This window comes from Hypanus sabinus, chromosome 23 (genome assembly GCF_030144855.1).
Source record: "Hypanus sabinus isolate sHypSab1 chromosome 23, sHypSab1.hap1, whole genome shotgun sequence".
In the NCBI taxonomy this organism is placed as follows: Eukaryota; Metazoa; Chordata; class Chondrichthyes; order Myliobatiformes; family Dasyatidae; genus Hypanus; species Hypanus sabinus.
The window spans coordinates 29831404-29855790 of record NC_082728.1 but is presented as its reverse complement, the minus strand read 5'-3'; the positions used below and the strand labels follow the sequence as shown (position 1 = coordinate 29855790).

Here is a 24387-nt window from a genome sequence, read left to right as displayed (position 1 = left end):
GAGATTGGCGGCAAGCGGGAAAAGAGGGCTCCGGCCTTTTGAAAGAGTAGGAAATGAATCACAAAGCTAAAAAGCGAATAAAAGAAGCAAAGCGCAGTGCCCGCCCCGAGTTGAGAGACTCTTACGACTGGACAAAACACAACTACCACGAAACTTTCTCTCTGTCCTTAAACACTGTCAAGGTAAGCAGCGGCCAGGCCGGCCCTACATCCCTGATTCCCCCACACCGAGCAACAGCCCACGGCCCGGCACGTCCTGCACGTACACACGAATACACCATCCGAAGCAGCAGCAGCAGCAGTGGCGGCGCCAGAGAGCCGGGTCGGTGTGGGATCCGCAGGCGGACTTTCTTTTAAACGGGAGTTGGGTGCCCGGCCGAAAAGCTCGGCATGGTTCGTCTTGTCCACCACGGATGGGCGGGGGGGACAGCTGCTGGACCCCAGTTAACAGCAGCCAGCTTGACCCAGCCAGTCGTCCGGACATTGCCCCCGGGTGTGGAATAAGCTCTGATGGAGAGGGTTGGGGTACGGGGCGCCGCTTCTATAATGAAAAAATCGGGGTTCTGTGTTGCTTTTAGGAAGGGAAGGGGTCAATCCTGTGGTAAGGAAGTAATTTGAAGAAGGGGCCACTGCTTTATAGAACCATAATGAATTTGGGGTTAACGGACACGTGTCTTGTTGCGAGGATACATGTGTTATTTGGAGAATTTCGGTGGCGATGACTGGACAGGGTTGCAGTGGATAGTTGATTTCCAGTTGAAAATACACGATTACTTTTGCATCACGTTGCACTATTTCCATAGCTGTTTACATGATAACGTGTAGTGGTAGCCTCCTAATCAAGATCAAATTTTTTTCTGAATTTGACTCCACTATCAATAGTCCAGAATAGGGGTCCAGAAGAGATTGGGCTCCAAATCAGAATAATAGTTTATTCCTACAAGAAATGCTGGGTATAAAGCTTTTTAAGTGTAGCTCAATTTTGTTTCTTATTCTAATCCATCTACTAGATCAGTGTCATTTTATACCAATGTGACGCTTGCAGCCATCCCTAAAAATAACTGACTGACAGAAGACCTCTTTCTCAATGTCAGCAAGACCAAGGAGCTGATTATGGACCAGGCGGTGGAAAACCACAGTTCCATGAACCGGTCCTCATCAGGGATCAGAGATGGAGGGGGTCAGCAACTTTAAATTCCTTGGTGCTGTAATTTCAGAGGACCATTCCTGGGCACAACATGTAAGTGCGATTACGAAGAAAGCACGGCAGTGCCTCTACTTATTAGCTTGCGAAGATTCATCATGACATCTGAAGCTTTGAGAAACTTTTGTAGATGTGTGGTGGAGAGTATTTTGACTGGCTGCATCACAGCCGGGTGTGGAAACACCAATGCCGTTGAATGGAAAATCCTACAAAAAGTCGTGTATATGGCCCAGCCCATAGTCGATAAAGCTACCCCCACACCATTGAGCATATCCTTCTACATTCACCATCAGGGACCACCACTGCCCAGGTCATGCTCTCTTCTTGCTATGGCCATCAGGAAGAAGGTACAGAGCCTCAGGACTCACACCACTGAGTTCAGGAACAGTTATTGCCCCATCACTGAACTGTTTCCACACCTTTGGACTCATTTTCAAGGATTCTTCATCTCATGTTCTCAGTATTTGTTGCTTTAGTTATTTATTATTATTTCTTTTTTTAAAACTTTCTTTTTGTACTTGCACAATTTCTTGCCTTTTGCACACTGGTTCTACCAGCTGGTGCAGTCGTTCATTGATTCCATTATGGACATTGGATTTATTGAGTATACTCTCAAGAAAATGAATCTCAGCGTTGTATATGGTGACATCGGTTTACTTTGGACTCTGAAGATCTGTGGGATACAGAATGGATTTAGCAAAAACAAAAACATTTCATCTGTCAGCTGTTCAATTGTACATGAAATACCTATGCTGCAAAACTGGTTTGGCAATTACTGTAACACAGTCCTTCACGATTTTTTCAGTTCAAGTTACACTTTTCAAAGAATCAAAGCCATCACTTATCTCATTTTTGTTACTGTTTTGCACCCATCACTTATCTCCTGATGTTATCAAGTGAAGTTTTTGAATCTATTCATCTTTCCTTTTCTGTCTAAATAATAAGTACCTTATTTCTATTTTGGACTATTCATTGGATACACCCATGGTTTCATGATACAGCTACTGGTATTTTGCAAACAATGATCTAAGTATACTGTCTTGTTTCTCCCTACACTTTTATTTGGGTGTAACCACTGGTGGCTAATGGTGGCTGTCACTCTAACCACAAATTGACACCTTACCCCCTCTCCCCTCACACTCATTCACTTGCAATTAAAATTGGGGTCTGTTAAATTATCATTGACATGTTGTTTTGTGGCAGCAGTACCCTATGGAAAATCCTGGCGATTCTGCCCAATGTTTCTCATCCTCTGCATGTCACCTTGGCTGAACAGAGGAGCACTTTTAGTAGTAGACTAAGACAACTTTGCCACTCCAAAGAGCGCTATATGAGGTCATTCTTGCCCTCAGCAATTAGGCTCTGTAATGAGTTAACCTATAGCCGGGGAAGTGATGACCCCCCCCCCCCCCCCTCCTGTTATACCGTTCGTGGTAACTTATTTTTTTATCCTTTCTACTTCCAATATTTATATCTGTGCACTTGTAATGCATGGATACACAATGACACTGTAATTTCCTCTGGGATCAACAAAGTATCCATCTACAGTGTGAAACAGTAAAAATCTGTTCTAATGTGCAATTAAATAATAGGGCGAATGAAGAGTAGCAAGGTTGTGTTGACAGACCTTTCAGAAATCTGGTGTCAGAGAGAAAGAAGCTGTTCCTGAAATGTGAATGTGGGTTCTCAGGCTCTTGAGCCTACTTCCTGGTGGTACTAATGAGAAGAGGACATGTCACAGATGGTATGGATCCTTAATGATGGGTACTGCTTTTTTGAGGCCATTGTAAGTTCATGCAGCAAATTTTGGCATTGAGAATGCCATGGCTCATTCTGAACTCTTTCACCTAGCTATATTTCGTACTCCTTCCCAACAGTCCTCATTGTTTATATTGCTTCGTTTTTCCTTGGCTTGTTAGTAGTTTTGGTCTTTGTGTCAGCCCCTTAAGATTCTTGCTCTCTGTTCATAGAAGCTGTATGCTGAATTAGATTCTGTGACACTGTAACTCCATTCTTCCTGAAACCTCTATCCGCTGACTCAGACACAGGATCCACCTTACTTTACCTACTCTGACTTCCTTACCATCATGTCCATGCTTCACAATTTCATTTGTATGGGCTCTCCCACCAGTATTCATGCCTACTTTTGCAATCTGAAAATGTTCCTTTAAAGCCCTTTAGCAGCAATAATACTTTGAACTCGCTTCCTCCAAATTCATTGCAATTTCTGTATGTTGGTAGACCTCACCCTTGCTTTCTTGATTGTATATCTATTGACCATTGGGAATTCCATTTTCCTTCCAAACTGCTAATGCTAGTAAAATTGTAAATGTTTACCTTCCAATTTCAAAATGAAAATACTAGATTCACAATATTTTTTTACATTGAAAAGTGCTGTTATCATCCTCTATCTCAGCCCACCTCTGACTTTTGTTTTTGGACTTCCAAATGCAAAATCTTTATGACCTCTTAGATTTGTGCCTACCTAAACTGTCCCCTCTTCAGTTTAACATGTGGATGAACAACAAAGGCTACCACTGTCTTCATCCCCTCCTTGCCCTACACCTACCATCCACACTGCCATGTACCAGTTGCTATCATCCTGAACTTCACTCCCACCAGCCCCCACCTTCCACCCAGTCATCATTGATGGGTGAGCAAGTGAGAGGGGCTCTGGGGAAACTCAGACACAGCAAAGCATTGGGGCTGGAAGGTCCTGAAGGAGTTTGCTGAGCAGCTGTGTGGAGTTCTCCAGCGCATTTTCAATCTGATTCTCAGCCTGGAAAGGGTGACGACTGTGTGGAAAACGTCGTATGTGATCCCAGTACCCAAGAAGGGCTAACTGAAAGTCTTGAATGATTCCCGTTAAGTAGCCCCGACCTCACATATCATGAAGACTCACCGCTGACCCCTGGTCAGATCAGCCCTCGCTCCCCTGCAGTTTGCCTACCAGGAGCACATTAGAGTTGATGCTGCAATCTGCCTGCTGAACAGAGCCTACTACCATTTCGATAAGTAGGGCAGCACTGTGAGAATCGTGTTTTTTGATTTCTCAAGTGCCTTCAATACCATACAGCTCTCATTGCGGGGGGAAAAGCTCTATTTAATGCAGGATGGCACTTTCATTGGATCCTGCATAATGGACTACCAGAATGGCAGACCGCAGTTTGTGCAGCTTCAGAGCTGGCTATAAGCAGCAACAGGGCCCGACGGGACTGTATTGTCTCCCTTCCTGTTTACCCTGTATACCTCCGACTTTAGATACAACACTAAGTCATGTCATCTGGAGGACTGACTCAGCAATATTTGGGTATATAAAGGGAGGATAGATACAGGATCCTGGTTGAGGACTTTGTCAAATGGTGTAAGCTGAATCATCTGCAGCTCAACGTCAGCAAGGCAAAGGAGATGGTGATGGAATTTAGGAAGACTAAGCCTGCAGTGTTCCCTCTTACTATTGATGGTAAAAACGTGAATGTGGTGAAGACCTACAAGTACCTGGGAATGCACCTGGATGACAGACTTGAGTAGAGCACCAACACAGGCTGTGTACCAGAAGGGCCAAAATCACCTCTACTTCCTGAGGAGACAGATCCTTTAGAGTATGTAGGCCTCTCCTTCACATGTTGTACCAGTCTGTTGTCACCAGTTCAGTCTATGTGGTGGTGTGCTGGGGCAGTGGCATCAACATGGGTGATGCCAACAGGCTCAATAAACATTAGAAAAGCTGGCTCCGATGTAGGAGTCAAACTGGACACACTGGAGACTGTGGTAGAACAGAAGACCCTGTAGGAAATCCTGGCAATTCTGGGCAGTGTTTTTCACCCTCGGCATGCCAACTTGGCTGAATAGAGGAGCACTTTTAGTAATAGACTAAGACACCTTTGCTGCTCCAAAGAGTGCTGTATGAGGTCATTCTTGCCCTCTGCTGGAGAGGCTTTATAATGAATCAACCTATAGCAGGGGAAATTGTGACCCCCTTCCTGCTGAACTGTTTGAGGTAACTTCCTTTTTTATTCATTCTTTTTTCTCTCTTCTAATTGTATATTTGTGTATCTGGACTTGTAATGCTACTGTGACACTAACCTCCTTAGGGATCAATGCAGTGTCTATCTATCTATTGTTTGATTCTCTTGCTATTGTGACCAAATTATGTTAATTTACTATTATTGCAGCCTCACTGCAGCCTGTTACCATTTGCTGTGATATCCTACATTATCTCTATTCTATTTTCAATTGAAATGTGACTGCATATGCTGTTCTGTTTTAGAGTATCTTTTGCAATTGTTTTACTTGCTAATATAGCATATCTCCTCAAGTTTACTCGTGTCTCGTATTTGCAGTCTACTCACAGGTGCACAGGAGATGCCCAATGGAACAAGAGTGTAGGTAGTTTGAGGCGATGTTTACACAGGGCTTCTGTGTTCTCCTGATGGATGTTTCTAATACCCATTCTAACTGCTCCTTTTCATGGGCCAAGAATTTCCAGGAGACAGTGGGAATAGTGTATTCATTTCAATTCTTCCCTTGATGCTCAGAATAGAGTCTCTGTTTCAGGAGTCTGGTGTCAGGCATGCAAAAGGTCGCCTACCCGGCGTATCTTATAATGTATTTAGGGCCTCAATGTGAGGTTTGTAAGCTGAAGATGGCTTTGTTCTTTGAACATAATTCCACAAAGCATTCTCCATTGTGAAATTGATGTGCCTTTGGCTATAGAGGCCTAAAGTTTTGATTTCCTGCAGAAAATGTCTCCAAGACCATCATTAAGTCCAAAGGTCTTTGGGAAAGAGTCAGTTTTAATCTTGGAAGTCTCTTGAACATTTTCCTTCGTTGAAGATACTACATGTTGAACAACATTTGACGGACTATTGGTTACAAATGGGTTCTTTAAAATTGGCTTTTTAGGTGTTTATTCAGAGAACACTACTGCACAGAAACAGGCCCTTCGGCCCATCTAGACCATACCATACCAAACTGTTGATCTGCATCCAAACCATAGCTCCCCTATCCGTGTACATTTCCAAATTTCTCATGTTGAAATCAAGCCCACATCCACCATTTATCCTGGCAGCTTGTTCTACACTTTCACCACTCTCTGAGTGAAGAAGTTTCCCTTAACCATGTCACCTTTTTATCTTTAACCTGTTACCTCTAGTTCTGGTTTCACACAAAAAGCCTGCAAAAAAACCATCATTACAGTTCATAATTTTATATACCTCTATCAAATCTCTCCTCACTCTCTTGTACTCAAGGGAATAAAGTCCAGCCCTATTCAACCTTTCCCTATAACTGGGGTCCTCAAGTACTGGCAATATCCATGTAAACTTTCTCTGCACTTTTTCAACCTTATTTGGTATCTTTCCTATTGGTATGTGACTGGAACTTCACACACTATTCCAAATTAGGCCTCCCCTATGTCTTGTACAACTTCAATATTACATCCCAACTCCTATACTCACTACTTTGATTTGTGAAGGCCAGTGTGCCAAAAGCTTTTTTACGACCCTATCTTCCTGTGACAGCACTTTCAAGGAATTATGGATCTCTGCTCCCAGATCCCCCTGTTCTACACCACTCCTCAATGCTCTATCACTCACTGTTTTTAAGTCATACCCTGCTTTTCCCTCCAAAAGAGTAGCACCTCACACTTGTCTGCATTAATTTTCATCTGCAGTATGTCTGCCTATTTTTCCAGCTGGTCCAGATCCCACTGCAAGTTTGGATTGCTTTCCTCACTGTCCCCAATCTCAGTGTAATCTGTAAATTTGCTGATCTAATTTACCACATTATCATCCAGATTGTTGATTTAGGTGATAAACAACAATGGATCCACTAGTCAGACCTCCAGTCAGAGAGACTGCAGCTTCTACCGCCCTTTTGCTTCTTCTGTGAAGCCAATGTCTAATCCAATTTACTGTCTTATCTTGAATGTTAAACATCTGAAGTTGTTAAAGTCCTTACTGAAGTCTCTGTAGACATCATCTACTGCTTTGCCTTCATCAACTTTCCTGGTATCTTCCTCGAATAACTCTTAAGATTGGTTAGAGATGATTTACCACGCACAAGGCCATATTGACTATCCCTAATCAGTCCCTGTCGATCCAAATACTTGTAGATATCTGGTCCTTTAGAATACCTTCCAGTATCTTACTCACTATTGATGACAGGTTCGCTAGCCTATAATTTCCCTGCTTATTTTTAGAGCATTCCTCAAACAATGGAACAATGTTGACCAATCCTCCATTCCTCCAGTGTCTCACTTGTTAAGGATGTTTTAAATATCTATAATGGTTTAAATATTTATGTCTATAACATAATTGTGGCTGCCCCTGGAATTTCTGCACTAGCCTCTCAAGATCTGAGGGAACACCTTTTCAAGCCCTAGGAATATATCCACCTTAATTTGCCTCAAGGTAGCAAATATCTCCTCTGTAACCTGTAAATTTTTACAGACTCTGTCCATCTCACAAGTAAATACAGATAGAAAAAAATCAATTTATGATCTCCCCCATCTCTTTGGCTCCATGCATAGATCATCACTCTGATCTTCAGGAGGACCAATTTTGTACCTTGCTATCCTTTTGCTCTTAATATATCTGTAAAAGCCCTTGGGATTCTCCTTCATCTTACCTGCTACGGCAGCCTTGTGCCTTCTTCTAGTCATCTTGATCTCCTCCTTAAGTCTTCTCTTACATTTCTTGTACTCAAGTACCTCATTTGTCCCCTTCTGCTTGTATCGGTTGTGTACCTCCTCCTTAACCAGGGACTCAATGTCTCTCAAAGCCAAGGATCCCTAAACCTGTTATCCCTATTTTGACAGAAACATACAAACTCTGTACTCTTAAAATTTTACCTTTGAAGGCCGCTCACTTAACAAGCTCACCTTTGCCAGAAAACCACCTGTCCCAAACTACACTCATCAGACCCTTTCTGATACAAAATTAGACTTCCTCCATTTTAGAATCTCAACCCAAGGTCCAGACCTTGTCCTTGATTATTTTAAAGCTAATGGCATTATGATCACTAGGTGCAAACTGTTCCTCAACACAAACTTGCATTGCCTGCACTTTCTCATTCTCTCATCAGGGATCTGTTATTAGACCTTGCTGGAACCTCTGTGTCCTGAGTAAGGAAACTCTTCTGAACACATTTGATAAATTGTTCTTTACTGTAGCCCTTACTATATGGGAGTTCCAGTCAATATTTGAAAAGTTAACATCAGCTCCTATCACAACCTTATGTTTTTTTTTGCAACAGTCTGCAAACTCTACAAATTTATTCCTTTAAATCCTATTTGCTGTTGATTGGTCTATAATAAAATACTGTTAATGTAGTCATACCTTTCTTAATCCTTGGTTCCACTCACATAGCCTCAGTAGATGGATTTTCCAGTTGGTCCTATTTGAGCACTGCTGTGATTTCCCTAACTAGTAATGCCACCCCTCCCACTCTATCACATCTAAAACCCCCAAAACATTAAGCTACCAGTCCTGCCCCTTCTGCAGGCAAGTTTATATGCCTTTCCTATAATAATCCTTGCATTGAATTATACACAACTCAAAACATGGGTCCCGCCATATCAACCTCTTTATTCCTGGCTTTGACGGCTTGACAGCATGTTTCTCCATGAGCGCACCACTATCTGCTCTGGTTCCCATCCCCCTACAACTCTGGTTTGATCACCCTTTGCGCCCCCCCCCCCCCCCCCATGGCAGTGCTAGCAAACATTCCCACAAGTTTCTTCCAGTTCAGGCACAAACCATCCTGCCTGTACATGCCCTACTTTTCCTGGATGAGAGCCTAATGATCCAAAAACCTGAAGCCTCCCTTCCTGTACCATCTCCTTAGCCACATATCAAACTGTATCATCTTCCTATTTCTGGTCCCAGTAGCATGTGGCACGGGTAGCAATCCTGAGATCACAACACTGGCAGTATTGTCCTTAGATAACTTAGCACCAAACTCCCTGAAGTCACTTTGCAGTGTATAGTCACCCTTTCTACCCATGTCATTGGTATTGACGTGGATCACAGCCTCTGACTACTCACCCTCCTGCTTAAGAATGCTGTGCATTTATTTGAGATATCTCTGACCCTGGCATCCAGGAGGCAACATCCTGGAATCTCATTCCTGTACACAGTATATGTTCCTGTCTATTCCCTAACCATTGAATCCCCTATCACCACAGCTCACCTCTTCTCTCCTTCCTTCTAGTCACAGAGCAAAACACAATACTGGTGACCTGACTGCTGTGGCTTTCCCCTGCTAAGTCATTCCTCCAAACCCCAACGGTATCCAAAGCGGTTTACTTGTTATTGAGAGGAACATCCGCAGGAGTACTCTGAACTAGCTCCCTATCCCCTTTAGATCTCCTGATGGTTACCCAGTTACCTATGTCCTGCACCTTTGGTTTAGCTGTCACCTTGTATTACCTGATTATCAACCCTTCAGCCTCCTGAAGGATCTGGAGTTCGTTCAGTTCCACCTCCTTAACACGGTCTGAAAGAAGCTGCAGCTTAATGTACTTTGTGCATGTAGTCATCAGGGATGCTGCTGGTTTCCCTGCCTTCCCACATCCCTCAAGAGGAGCATTCCACTTTCCTGTCTGGTATTCCCACTGTTTGAACTGTGCAATAAGAAAAAAAGATAGTGAATTATTCCTGCTTTCCTGCTCTAGCTTCCTTCCCTTGCATATGTTTCATTTGTGTTAACATGTATGAATAATTGTGCAGTAAAACAAAAATATTGGAATTTCTAAAGATTGTCACATTTGCATGAAAACATTAAAATATGTTACTTGCATTGAGGATGTACTGGGGGCAGTCTGCATGTGGTGCCATGCTTCTGGTGCCAACATAGCATGCCTACTACCTATTAGCCCCAACACGTACATCTTTGGTACATGGGAGGAAACTGGAGAAAACCCAAGTGATCATGAGGAAAACATACAAAGTCCTTGTAGTTAGCAGTGAGAATTGAATCTTTGTTTTTCAGCTGGTGCTATAAAGAATGATGATTACCTTGTCATCTTTAGAGGCCCATCATTATTTCGCCAAGAAAACAGATGGGATCCTTTTTGTGCAAGCTTACTTCATTCATTAGTGTTTTTACCTTGCAGATCAATGAGGGTGATACAAGTTTTAATTTATTTCACTTTTCCCGTTTTATGGAATCTCACATGTAAGAAGAGCTAGTACATTCCAAATTGTTTAACTTGTGTTCTGTAACATTAGACAGTTTGTAAAGTAATGTCCTCAGAAACATATTTATTGAAGGGAATTCCCAGAAATGAATAATTTTAGTAAATTGGCAATAATCTGAATATTGCAAATAGCACTTCTTTGCAGACTTTTTATTTAATTCAAACTTAGCATCTACGAATCAGCTTGGAATTTAATGTACTAGTGATTCATAATGTAGTCATGCAGAAGGGTTTGCTACATGTTTAGAAATGGCTCGTTCAAAAGGTTACATGGCAGTTCTTCATCTTTTTTGTGTACATAATTTCAGAAGTAAGTTACTGGTTATGGAAGTAATGCTCAATCAACCCAAGATTGTGATTGCCTGGTTCTGGAAGATACAAAATCAAGAAATTGTGGAATTTATAGTCCCAGACCAATTTGATATCAGTAGCTAATATTCATAATGATTTCTTGAACTGCAACAAACTTATTACATTCCCTGCAATCTGGTGTTACTAGACTAAATTGCATGAGTAAGGAGAGGAAAAATATAAATTAAAATATGCATTGAATTGTACTATGCTGGAAAAATTTTGTGTATGTAATATTTTAATATTGTAGTAACTTGAAGTATTCTTGTTCATTAAATAATTTATTATTGATTATAGGTATAAATAACTGAATTGCATAGTCATCACACTACCAAGTGATATGCGCTTGCCTCGCTTAAAGTAAGCTCAAAGTTGGACTCATATTTTCGGACTTCCGTATCTTCCTTTGAATTTGCTTAATGTTTTGAAGTTATAAGACATAACATTGGTGATGAGGTTTTTTAAACTGACCTGAGTAGCAAGTACAAAACACAACTTAGTACGTGCAGAGATGGGTCATTTTTTTAATATGTTTTAAAAAAAGACAATTTTTTAAAAAGTCAGAAAACAGAAGCATTCACGATTTCCTTAAGAATACCAGGTGATGATAATCATAAGAAAGCAGAAATGGCTAGCTGTATCGGAAATATTGATGCCTTTCATTACTCAACAGATAATTGGCTAAGGTGTACTGAGCTAATTCAGTAATATTTTAAAGCAGTGAAATGACAAATTTTGCTGAGTTCATTGGGTTTAAAGGCGTAGAGTTTGCTTTGAATTTTAACTGCTCCAACCAACCCATCCAAAATTAGCCTTGCTGATAATGTTAAAAGTACTGCAGGAACACTTGGAACCAAAGCCATTATTGATTGCAGAACACTAGATTTCATAAGTGGTATCATAACAAGAGAGAGTCCATTTCAGCTTATGTGGTTGAATTGAAGAAGTTGCCTGAGCATTGTCAGTTCAATATTGGGCTTAATAATGCACTAAATGATCGTTTAGTTTGTTGAATCTTACAAGATAGTATTTTAAAATAGCTCCTTACTGAAGCACAAATTGTATTGAAAAGAGCTATTGAATTCACTGTTTAAATGGAAACAGGCAGAGATGCAATTGAATCGCAGTCAGGAATAAAAGTGAGTGTGAATCAAACTTCATCTAAATAGAAACCTACCTGGCCAAACAAATTGTGTTACCGTTGTGGCAGGGGTTTACATACATCAGAACAATGCAGGTTTAAAGGTGAAACTCACAGAAAATGCAGCAAACAGGGAAGGACACAAACAGCAGATCGAGCAGGCAAAAATAGACTACTCAGAAGAGACAGGTAAAAAGTCAAGTTACAGTTCCTAATAAAAACACTAATTTGAATGCTGTTAATGAAAAATCTGATGATGAGAGTGTTGCAGGACTGGATACTCTTGAGATTGACAATATGAAATTAACAATAGACGAGCAATACAGTTTACACAGAAGTGAATGGCAAATTAATTAAAATAGAATTAGACACTGGTTCAGCTGTTTCAGTCATTCTGCAAAATGAGACTGAGAGACATTTCAAAGATATTAAACTGAAGCCTGAAGATATCCAATTAAGAACTTGTACTGGAAAAAAGATAACTCCTGTGGGTATGACATCCATAACTGAAATACAACAACCAACAAGCCACATTGAGCTTGTATATGGTAAACAGGAGGATCAGTATTGTGGGGGTCAGTGAAGCAGCTACAACTTGATTTGGAGATCCATCCATGATTTGCTTGCCACATCTGCTGCAATAGGCCTAACTGAAAGCAAATTAGGAATGATATTGGGTGATGCCACAACTGTCTCCATGGTGTACCCATGCATCTTCCCTAGATCAAGATACACATCCTAGAAAGAATAAAAAGGAATGGGGGGTGGGGGGGGGGGGGGAAGGTTTTAGAGCTGTCAGAACCATGTTCTGCAGTTTCAGTGTCAATTCCTACAACTACCACAGAGGAGGCGCCAGAACCTGATATTCTTTCACCTGCCAAGTAGACTGACAACCCTTGTCAGGAAAGATGTTATGCCACCAGAGTAGGAAATCCTCCACAGTGATTAAATCTTTGGTTCTAAATGGGACAATTTAAAATCTATGCTGAGGATGTGTGTACAGTGCCTAGAAGTATTCCCACCCCGAGGAAGTTTTCCTGTTTTACTGTTTTACAACTTTGAACACAGTGGATTTGATTTAGCTTTTTTTGACACTGCTCGACTAGATTTTGCCAGAAGGCATGTGGGAGACTGAAGTCAGCTGGAAGAAGGTTCTATGGGCAGATGAAACCAATATTGACTATTTTGGCCATCAGACTTAAAATGCTATGTTTAGCATAAGCCAAACACCACATAGCAAAAACACACCATCCCTACCATGAAGCATGGTGGTGGATGTGTCATGTGATGGGAGTGCTTCACTGCAGCAGGCCCAGGAAGACTTGTAATGGTAGAGGATAAAATAAATGCAGCAAAATAAAGGGAAATCCTGGAGGATAGCCTGATGCAGTCTGCAAGAGCACTGTAACTTGGGAGAAGATTTGTTTTCCAGCATGATAAAGATCCCATGCATGAAGCCAAAGCTGCACAGGAATGGCTTAAAAACAACAAAGTTAATGTCCTGGAGTGGCCAAGTCAAAGTCCAGACCACAATCCAATTGAGAATTTGTGGCCGGATTTGAAAAGGGTTGTTCACTCATGATCCTCATGCAATCTGACAGAGCTTGAGCGGTTTTGTAAAGAAGAATGGGGAAAAATTGAAGTGACCCAATGTGCAAAGCTGATAGAAACCTATCCACTTTGGCTGTAATTGCTGCCAAAGGTGCATCCACTAAATACTGACTTGAAGGGGGTGAGTAATTTTGCAATCAATTATTTTGTTTAAAAATTGTAATAAATATAGACCAATTTGTAGAAATTTGTTTTCACTTCACTTTGACACAAGAGTCTTCTCTTGATCGGTGTCAAGAAAGCCAAATTAAATCCAAATTAAAATGATTTGATGTTGTAAAGCAAAAAGACATGAAAACTTCCAAGGGGGGTGAATACTTTTTATAGGCACTGTACATAGTAGCTGTATTATATAGTATACTGTGTATATAAGTACATTCAGATACATTCTATATTGAGGGAGTTTATAGCTAAGCAAGGATGAGTGTGTAGTATTTTAATATGAATAATCTAGTAAATATGTTGGTGATTAATTTATTCCCTGGAGTGTAGGAGAATGAGGGGTGATTTGATAGAGGTGTATAAAATTATGATGGGTATAGGTAGAGTGAATGCAAGCAGGCTTTTTCCACTGAGGCCGGGGAGAAAAAGCCCAGAGGTCATGGGTTAAGGGTAAAGGGGAAAAGTTTAAAGGGAACATTGGGGGGGCTTCTTCACACAGAGGGTGGGAGGGTGGAATTAGCTGCCAGATGAAGTGGTGAATGCAGGCTCACTTGTAACACTTAAGAAAAACTTGGACAGGTCTATGGATGAGAGGGGTTTGGAGGGATATGGCCTAGGTGCAGGTCAGTGGGACAAGGCAGAAAAATGTTTCAGCTCAGCCAAGAAGGGCCAAAAGGCCTGTTTCTGTGCTGTAATATTCTATGGTTCTATTAAGCATTCTTGTTAGTTTACATAATTCATTATGAGTCATGTGTATAAATGTGTGAATTGCATATGTCATCATGCTACCAAGTGATAAGCACACTTCGCTTGAAGTAAATATGAAGTTAAACCTGCATTTTTGGACACCCTTGCCTTCCTTTAAATTAGTTCAATGTTTTGAAGTTACAAAATATAATACAACTTCATAAACCCATGGAGGAATGATAAAATTTGTTAGTGTTTTTATTCGGAGCTGTTGATGAGATCAAAATTTAAGAGACCCATCTTTTCTAACCACGGTTAACTGAACAGTTCTACATTTTCAAAGGTCAAGTTTAATGTCAGAGAAATGTATACAATATACACCCTGAAATGATTTTTCTTGGCAAGGCATCCATAAAAACAGACCCCAAAGAATAAACGACAGTTAAATGTTGGAACCCCAAAGTCCTCCCTCCGCCAGCTGCCCCCTCCCACGCGTTAGTGGCAGTAAGCAATGATCCCCCTCCCCCAACAAAAATAAACACACACCGTGCAGTCACCAAGCACTAGCATGTGCTAAACAATAACAAAGACACAGACCAAAGTAACCCCAAAAGCTTCACATGTCATTTGAAATTCAACAATCCACAGGTTCTCTCTCTCCCTGGCAAGGGAGAGGGAGGTGTCCCCTATTTTCACAAGTGAGCAGGAGACATAATAACAACCAGCTGGTTTATGATCTTAAAAGTTCATTTCATCGCTTTTTTTCGAGCTCTGTGTCTGCAGATCACAAAGACCTTGGGTCTTCGGACCCACAGTGAAAGATTTTCCAGCTTCCCCGACAACACATGAGTCTCTGGCTGTGACAACGACCCTCGATCCGCTGTCTCCAGAGCCCCGAGATCTTAGGGTTCTGAACATGATTGAGATTCTCAGGCCAAACCCTTGGCATGTCCAATAGCAGCCTGTGATGGAATCCCAAGAACGGGTCCCATTCCTGCAAAGAACCGAAGCCTGTGTGTAACTCCAGGTCAGGGTCTTCAAAAGAACCCTGAAAGGAAAAAAAATAGAGATATTAAATATAGAAATAGAGCTGTTTCTGAAGATGCAAACATTAGGCACCATCATCCCTCCTAACCAAATCAGAGAAATATTTGGAACTACCTCATTGCAGTGACTGAATCTGTATTTCCTATTTGCTGAAGTTGTGAAGTCAACTTGTTTTATGTTAACTGTTTATTTTCCATTTTACTCTAGGACAATGTAGAAAGGATAGATGCTTTGGAGACAACTGTTGAAGATTTTATTGAGAAGTATGAGAAACCATATAAGCCTGTGGTGTTGATAAATGCTGAGCGGGGATGGGCAGCACATGAAAAGTGGACACTGGAGCGATTAAAGCGCAAGTACAGGAATCAGAAATTTAAGTGTGGGGAAGACAACGACGGTTATTCTGTTAAAATGAAGATGAAGTATTATGCTGACTATATGGAGACTACAAAAGATGATAGTCCTCTGTACATTTTTGATAGTAGCTATGGGGAGCATCCTAAAAGAAGGAAACTTTTAGAAGATTATGAAGTGCCAAAATATTTCAAGGATGATTTGTTCCAGTTTGCAGGGGAAAAGCGAAGACCTCCATACAGGTAACAGCAGCCTGGACAAATCTGTTTTCATTGCTACCTGTATATTTTCAGTATGTACAAAGTAACTTCTCTATCCCAAAAGCCTTGGGTGGAATTTCTAGTATTTCAAGTTGAAAGGGTCACTCGGAACTCTAGAGCCTCGGTTTTTTTATTTGGAGAAGACTGAGCTTTAATAATGTAGAACAATAGATTCAGTTTTGCGTTGGAAGTCACCCTGCTGAGTATCTGGCAATTATTGATCTTTAATAAAAGGAAAATGAGAAAATGATTGATCTTTTAAACATCGTTCCTCCAAATATGCATGATTTTGAAAGAGCTATTCAAAAGGATACTCCTTTGTTGATCAAAATAAGTAATAGAAAGATATTTTGAGAAAATATGCAAAGAATTGAGGAAAATGAACTAAGAATCGCCTCAGTAAGAAAGGGCCAAGTATTTTCAGATTGCTTTTCTTAAGAGGGATAAGAGCTTTCTCAGGATGGGAAATGAATACATCATCTTGTGAGTCAGTATTATTCAGCAGTCCCATTCGTATTAGCAGAAGCAACCATGGCTTGAAGTTCTTTATCAGTGGAAGCTTTTTCCAATTATCGGAATATATTGTACGTAAAACATCGCACTCGGATGGTTTCTTTTTCCTTGACAATTCTATCCAAAATGCTGGTGTTATTAACGGTGACGGTAACAGTTAACTTGATTTTTTTTGGTGTAAACTTTGAACATGTTGAACTCGAGCTTCTATGCAGAAGCAATGGGACAGAGTCACATCAAGAGTTCTGAAGTCTTAAGTTCAGAGGAAACAGTCACCTAATCGGTCTCAGAAATAGGCCTGGAACTTAGCCTTAGACTTATTTTTGCACAAAGCCACTTAATTTTCCACATTATATCTTAAGCCATAAGCCATAGGAGCAGAATTAGCCATTCGGCTCATCGAGTCTGTTCTGCCATGTCCTTTGATGCCTGAATGATCTGGAAACTCAACCATCGCCTTAAATATACCCAATGATTTGACCTCCTCCACAGTCTGTGGCAGGGCATTCCACGAATTTACTACTCTCTGGCTAAAAAAAGTTCCTCTTACCACTATTCTAAACGGTCGTCCCTCAATTTTGAGGTTGTGCCCTCTAGTCCCGGATATCCCCCACCGTAGAAAACATCCTCTCCACATGCACCGTATCTAGTCCTTTCAACTTTCAGTAGGCTTCAGTGTGATTCCCCCTTGCATTCTAAATTCCATTGAGTACAGGCCCAAAGCTGCCAAATGCTTGCTTTAACCCTTTCATTCCTACAGTCATCCTTGTGAACCTCCACTGGACTCTCTCCAATGAAAATACATCCTTTCTGAGATGTGGGGCCCAAAACCATTGACCGTACTCCAAGTGTGGCCTGACTAGTGTCTTGTAAAGGCTCAGCATTATTTCCTTTTTTGTATTTATTTACCTTGAAATAGATGCCAACATTGCATTTGCTGCCTTTACCACAAATTCAACCTGTAAATTAACCTTCTGGGAGTCTCACAGGAGGATTCTTAAGTCTCTCTGTACCTTGGCTAATTCATTTGTACCTTGACCTCTTCAAGTAATTACATCAGGGAAATAATCTTGACATTTTAATCTACCACATCAGCCTGTCCCAAATAGCTCTTCTCCATGATGGCATTATAAACAAATCTTAATTTTTTTTGTGTGTTTTCTTATTAATGTTCAGGATGCCAGCAAAGAAGACAATGACAGGAAACTGTACAGGAAATTAATCTGAACACTGGTTGGAAGAGAGTCAAAGTTGGAAAAGCAGAATCCCTCTATGGGATCTAGTAACAGGAGTTGAGTTCCACATACAAGATCAGAGAGGAAATGATCTATGACCTATAATTTGGAGAGAGGTCATATGGGGTGTGAAGAGTGAAGTTTCAATGACTTTGTGTATGTTTGGTAGAATAGAGTGGCATTTGTATTATCCTTTTGTTTTCCTATTTTAATTTTTTACCAGGTAATGTACTTACATCTGTCATTGAGAGTAAGTGACTTTCTGAATGACCACATGAGTCCTGTTTTTGAAGAAAAGGTTAAAGGTTTTAAATGATTACTACAGCTCCAATGCCATATTTAAGTTTTCTGGCAATACCACCATTTGTTTGGCTAAGTTAAAGGTAGTGATGAATCAGCACATAGGAGAGAGATTGAAAATCTGGCTAAAAGTGGTGCCATGGCAACAACCTCACACTCATGTCAGAAAAATGAAAGAGCTGATTATTGACTACTGAAGGAAGAAACTGGAGGTTGATGAGGTGATCCTCATCAGAGGCTCAGTGGTGGAGGGGGGTCAGCAACGTTAAATTCCTCAGTGTTATCACTTCAGAGGATCTACCCTGGGTCACACACTGCCATTACAAAGAAGGCATGGTAGCACTCAGAAGTTTGTGAAAATTCAGCATGTCATTTAAAACTTTGTCAAACTTCTTTAGATGTGTGGTTGAGAGCACAGTGCCTGGTATGGAAACACCAATGCCCTTGAACAGAAAAAGCCTACAAAAAGTACTGGATAAAGCCCTCCCACTACTGAGCACATCTACAAGGAGCATTGTTGCTGAAAAGTAGTATCCATCATCAAGAGACCCCCTATCTAGGCTTCCAGTTGTTGCCATCAGGAAGAAGTCACACGTCTGACAACGCCCAGTTCAGGAACAATTACAGTATTTCCCCTGAACCATTAAGCTCTTGAACCGGAGGGGATAACTTCACTCAACCGAACACTGAACTGATTCCACAATCCATAGACTCACTTTCAAGGACTCTACAACCTATGTTCTCAATATTTATTTAATATTTTGTTTTTCTCTCTTTTGGTATTTGCTTAGTTTGTTATCTTTTACACATTGATGGTTTGTCTTTTTGTGAGGTTTTAATTCTCTTGTGCATCTTTGTGTTTATTGTGAAGAAAATTGCCCACAAGAAAATTAATCTCAGTAGAATATACTTTGATAATGAATTAAGTTTTTTTGCAGGAAGAATATTTCTAATGTGTTCCATTAACAAAAGATGAATGGCATCAAGATCAATGAGAAAAAACGTCTGTTGCAAGATTTAATATAAAGGTAAAAATATTTACTGTGTTTTATCTTTTCAGATGGTTTGTCATGGGTCCTCCAAGGTCTGGAACTGGAGTCCATATTGATCCTTTAGGAACAAGTGCATGGAATGCTCTGGTTCAAGGTCATAAGCGATGGTGTCTATTTCCTACAAATACACCTCGTGAACTTATAAAACTGACAAGAGAAGAAGGAGGAAACCAGCAGGATGAGGCCATCACGTGGTTTGTCATTGTTTATCCTCGAACGCAGCAACCAACCTGGCCCCAAGAGTTTAAACCTCTGGAAATTCTTCAGAAACCTGGGGAGACTGTATTTGTGCCAGGTGATATTTCTCAGAGTAATGTTTACTTATACTGGTCTACATTGAATGGGATGAATAGTGATGAAAAGTCATAATGCCTAAGTGAACCTTTTTAAACATTTTTGGTATTTATAGGTGATATTGCCATTTCTCCCATTCAGTCAACAGTAACAATGTGTCCACTTTCAAAAATTAGTGAATTTTAAAGATTGTTTTGGTTGTATTTCTAGCTGGCATTGAGGATTTTCAGGACTCAACGCATGTTGGTGCATGCTTTTGAGACGTAGGACAATTGATTTGCAATGGATCTGGGATAGACAGAAGTTTATTGATGGAATGACAAATGTCTATGTTGATAAGAATTCTGTGTTAGCAAAAATGGGCGTCCATACTCTTTTTTTCTTCATTCTAAACTTTATGTAGGGCTGGATGTCTTTGTGGTAGTCCATTTGAATAAGTGTAACATCCAATCTGTGTAAAAATGCTCATCTTTGCCATGATTGAGAGTTTGTCTCCATGCAGGCCATAGTTGAAATTTGTATTTCTCTAACTGTATAACTCTTAAGTGATGACTTAACCATTCAGTCTTCTGGCTTGGTTCATCCTCATTATGTTTGGTATACATATGTCAATTGTTTGTCTCTTTTGTTAAGTAGAATCAGCTCTTCTGGATTCAGAACTGATATGTTTAGAATTTGCCACTGAAACTGAAGCTATGTTATTTTGTGCAAAATAGTTGAAAGTAAAAAGAATCAATGTCCTGCTTTTGACCCAATATGCGTCACTTTATAAGAAAGAAATATTTGTGCTGTGATATACTGAGAAGATTCATTTTCAAGTTGATTATCATTCTCTCCACAACAGTAAATACAATGTTACTAGTCAAGGTTCACATAAAACCTTTTATTTCTTGCCCATAAACATAAGTTCTTGAAGTAAATGTGGGGAAATTTAATAGGGTATTAGCTGGTATTTCATGCTGTGAAGATAAAGCTTAAAGATGCTGGCTTTATTGAGTTGTAGAGATTGCTAGATCTTGAGGTTTCAAGGTTGAATTGAGAAAGCTAGTATTTTTCAATAAGTTGTATCAAAGCCATGATTTGACTGATTAGCAGTGATTGTTCATTACCCAGTTAACAGACCCAGTCAGCCACTCAAAGATGGCCATCTTTCTGTACTCATCAAGATGTGTCTGTTAGTGCTGCAAATTAGTGCCCATTTGCAAACTTTTGATTTTAACACTTCAAGGTGATTTACAAGAACAAAAATGTATCACTAGTTTTCCCATCATGACCTTTAATTATTTTAGAAAATGGGGGGGAAAAGAAAAGTCTTCCTTTTTGTTGTAAGAGCAAAGTAAAAAAAAAAGTCATGGCCTCCTTTAATCCTGGGTAAATGTATACTACTTTAAATGAGAATTTAAAATGTGATACTTACAAAATGTTCATTTTACCTTTCAGGTGGATGGTGGCACGTGGTACTCAATATGGATCATACTATTGCTGTTACTCAAAATTTTGCCAGCGCAACCAACTTTCCTGTGGTCTGGCATAAAACCGTCAGAGGACGCCCTAAATTGTCCAGAAAGTGGTACAGGTAATTTCAGACAGAGTATTCTTCGGAATGAAGCTTAGATTCAGGAGATACTGCTTTTGAAATGTTTGATTGTGCCTGATGTAAATTACTTCAGAAATAGTAGTGAATAGAAAATATTTTTTTTTCTTATGTATTACTTCAGTTTCCTGTGATGCATGTTGCCTGGAGTTTAAGGTAGTAGATAATTAAGCTATTGAATGGACTGAAAAACTTACAGTTTTGACTTTGTGTGAAAATGCCTGCGCTGTAGTTGGTCTCTTGAATCAGAAGGTCATATGTAAGCTTCCACTCATTGCCTTATACTTGTCAGCCCATCTTCTATCCATGCTGGTATCTTCTCTGTAATACCCCGAGTTCGATCTTGTTAAGCAGCCTTGAGCGCGACACCTTAGTAAACAACATTCACTGACTCCTTGGTCTATCCTGCCTGTTATGTCCTCAAAGAATTTCAACAGGTTTGTCAGGCAAGATTTCCCCTTAAGAAAACCATGCGAACAGTGGCCTATTTTATCACGTGCCTTCAAGTACTCTGAAACATCTTCCAAGCCACTGAAGTCAGGCTAACTGCCTACAATTTCCTTTCAATTGTCTCACTCCCTTCTTAGATTTGAGTGACATTTGCAATTTTTGAGTCCTCTGGAACCATTCCAGAATCTAGTGATTCTTGGAAGATCATTACCAATGCCTCCACAATCTCTTCAGCCATCTCTTTCAGAAGTATTGGGGTGTATTCCATCTGGTCCAGGTGGCTTGTCTACCTTCAGACCTTTTCGCTTCTCAAGCATCTTCACTTTTGTAATAGCAACTGCACTCACTTCTGCTTCCTGACACACTCAAATACTGCTGGTATATTCCACAGTGAAGACTAACATAATACTTAGTGATTGTCCACCATTTCTTTGTTCCCCCATTACTCTCTTCAGCATCATTTTCTAGTGGTCCATTATCCATTCTCACCTCTTTTACTCTTTATACATCTGGGGGAAAACATCTTTTGGTATCCTCTTTTATATTATTAGCTAGCTTACCTTCATATTTCATCTTTTTCTCTCCTTGTTGCTTTTTTAGTTGCCTTCTTTTTTAAAAGCCTCTAATTCTCTAACTTCCCTTTAGGTTTTGCTATATTTATGTGTGGTGTACCTATTGTCTTCCTTTGTCAGCCACAGTTGTCATTATGCTTTTGTACCCAGTAGATCTAACAAACTCTTTACTTACAACAGGCTGGAGGAACTCAGCAGGTCGGGCAGCATCCGTAGAAACGAGCAGTCAACGTTTTGGGCCGAGGCCCTCCGTCAGGACTGAAGAGGGAGGCAGCAGCCCTGCCCCCTCCCGCTTCAGTCCTGACGGAGGGTCTCGGCCCACAAGGTTGACTGCTCGTTTCTACAGATGCTACCCGACCTGCTGAGTTCCTTCAGCTTGTTGTGCGTGTTGCTTTGACCCCAGTATCTGCAGTGTACTTCGTGCAAACTCTTTTACTTACTGTTCATGATCAAAATAATAGTTTATTTTCTCCTAATAAAATAATTATATAATTATTTGAAGAGCCTTGGATCAAATGTGTCTTCTATTTTTATTATTTTCCTTTGTTGCTTTCCTGATAAAATAATTCACATGAAGAGCTGAACAGCTAGAATACCATGAGAATCTTGCACTAAGGTGGTGGTGTGTCAGCTGTAGAGAGCAAAGTTGTCCTTGTTCTTTAGTTCTGCAAATGAGGATAATAAATACAGTGGATTCTGGTTAACTGGGCCAGCTGTTAATCAGGGTAGCTACTTATTTGAGACAACACTTGAAGAACAAAAACTAAAAAAGAAAATTGCTGAGACTCTCATACTTTATTTGGGACACTATACCACTTAATTGGGGCAGGAGATTGTTGCCAAACAGTTTCTAGCTAGTGTCAGTTATGCACACTAGTATGGCCATTTTATGCTACAGCATGCTTAGAGTGGACATTTTTCAAATAGCATCAGTTGAGTGTGTTTGTGTTCAAAGGTAGTGATTTTGGTCTCTGATAGTTGGCAATAAATAAGCGGTAAGACAATTCTGTACTATTTTGCTCACTATATTTAGGTTTTATTTTGGAGATGCCAGAAACAGCTGGGAGTGAAAATCAAGTCATTTCAGTACTTCAAGTTAGGAACTAAGAAGAATTTGAAGATATTTATTGGCAATTGTCTTGAATTACAATGAAAATGAAGCTTTGGAGGATTCAATTGTTGATACTTTTGTATGAAAGCAGTCTGTTATCTATACTCGGTGTCTGCACTGATTTTGTTCATTGCATACACCAGATAAATGCCTTTACTAACTATTATGAAATAACACACACTTTTATAGCACTATTGTGCTCTTGGTAGTGTTTTCATTTGTTCTGTTTCATTTAAATACATAATTTGTTGCTTGGTTCATCTTTTTTATACCTTTATAACAATTTCCATGAAACCAGCTATTTGGCCATCTGCTTAACTGAGCCAAATTATACTGGTCCTGATGCGTCCCAGTTAACTGGAATCAACTATTTCAAGAGTTGAAACTTCTGTTGCAGCTAAGAATGCTGAGGTCAGGTTGGAGTTTAAAAATTAGTGGCTTTAGTGTAATATGACACAAAAGTAAACAAATAGACTTGTAATTTCAAATTAGTTGTGGCATACAACTTAAACCAATTAGTTTTCTATAAGTATTGGTCTAAGTGTAAGTTTATTAACAGTTTTATTCAGTTAAAGGTTCATTGAGAAGAATCAAATATGCTCTTTTATATAATGATAGGATCTTAAAGCAAGAACGGCCAGAACTTGCTGTAGCAGCAGATTTGGTTGATCTGCAGGAGTCAACAGGTATTGCATCAGACAGCTCAAGCGATTCTTCTAGTTCGTCCAGTTCCAGTTCCTCAGACTCTGACTCAGAGGTGAGATTTTTTTTTTAATCATTAAGTTGATTTCATTAATGCTGCCATAAGCAAGGAATGGAATAAATAATGGAATATATGTTTAGTTAAATCTATGAGATCCATTCTTGTAATTATAATGGAAAACCCAAATTTTGAAAATCAAGCAAGGAAGGAATTCAATATGTAATTCTTGATAACTCATGAAGATTTGTTTCTGTATCTGTGCAAATAGCAATATGCACCTGCTCATCAAAATAAGATTTTGGTCTCACATTGAAAGGTTTTAACATGGTCTTCACTTAGCCTGGTGATGTTTATTGCAGTGTTAACCATTTAGAGGACCGGTCATTTGAATTAAAGGAAGTCCTAATGTCTGCATTAGATTCTGATTGTAAATCAGCCATTAAGTTTTAGCAAGCAGAATAATGAGCTTTCTAAAACAGATGTGGTTAAGACTAAGTAAGAAATTTAATACTTGAAAGCAAATGTATCTTAATAAACAAGTCAGC

General features: G+C 39.9%; 1 protein-coding gene across 1 annotated transcript in view; it reads left to right on the top strand.

Annotated features, from left to right (window-relative positions):
- The first annotated feature begins 43 nt into the window (after nt 1-43).
- jmjd6 (jumonji domain containing 6, arginine demethylase and lysine hydroxylase) overlaps nt 44-24387 on the top strand; it is a 30076-nt gene continuing 5732 nt past the window's right edge. Inside the window, exons 1-5 of the mRNA XM_059948632.1 lie at nt 44-182; nt 15612-16000; nt 19127-19413; nt 20853-20988; nt 23758-23896. Of these exons, the coding sequence (XP_059804615.1) occupies nt 54-182; nt 15612-16000; nt 19127-19413; nt 20853-20988; nt 23758-23896 (1080 nt within the window). The 5' untranslated portion in view covers nt 44-53. The remainder of the gene's footprint in view (nt 183-15611; nt 16001-19126; nt 19414-20852; nt 20989-23757; nt 23897-24387) is intronic.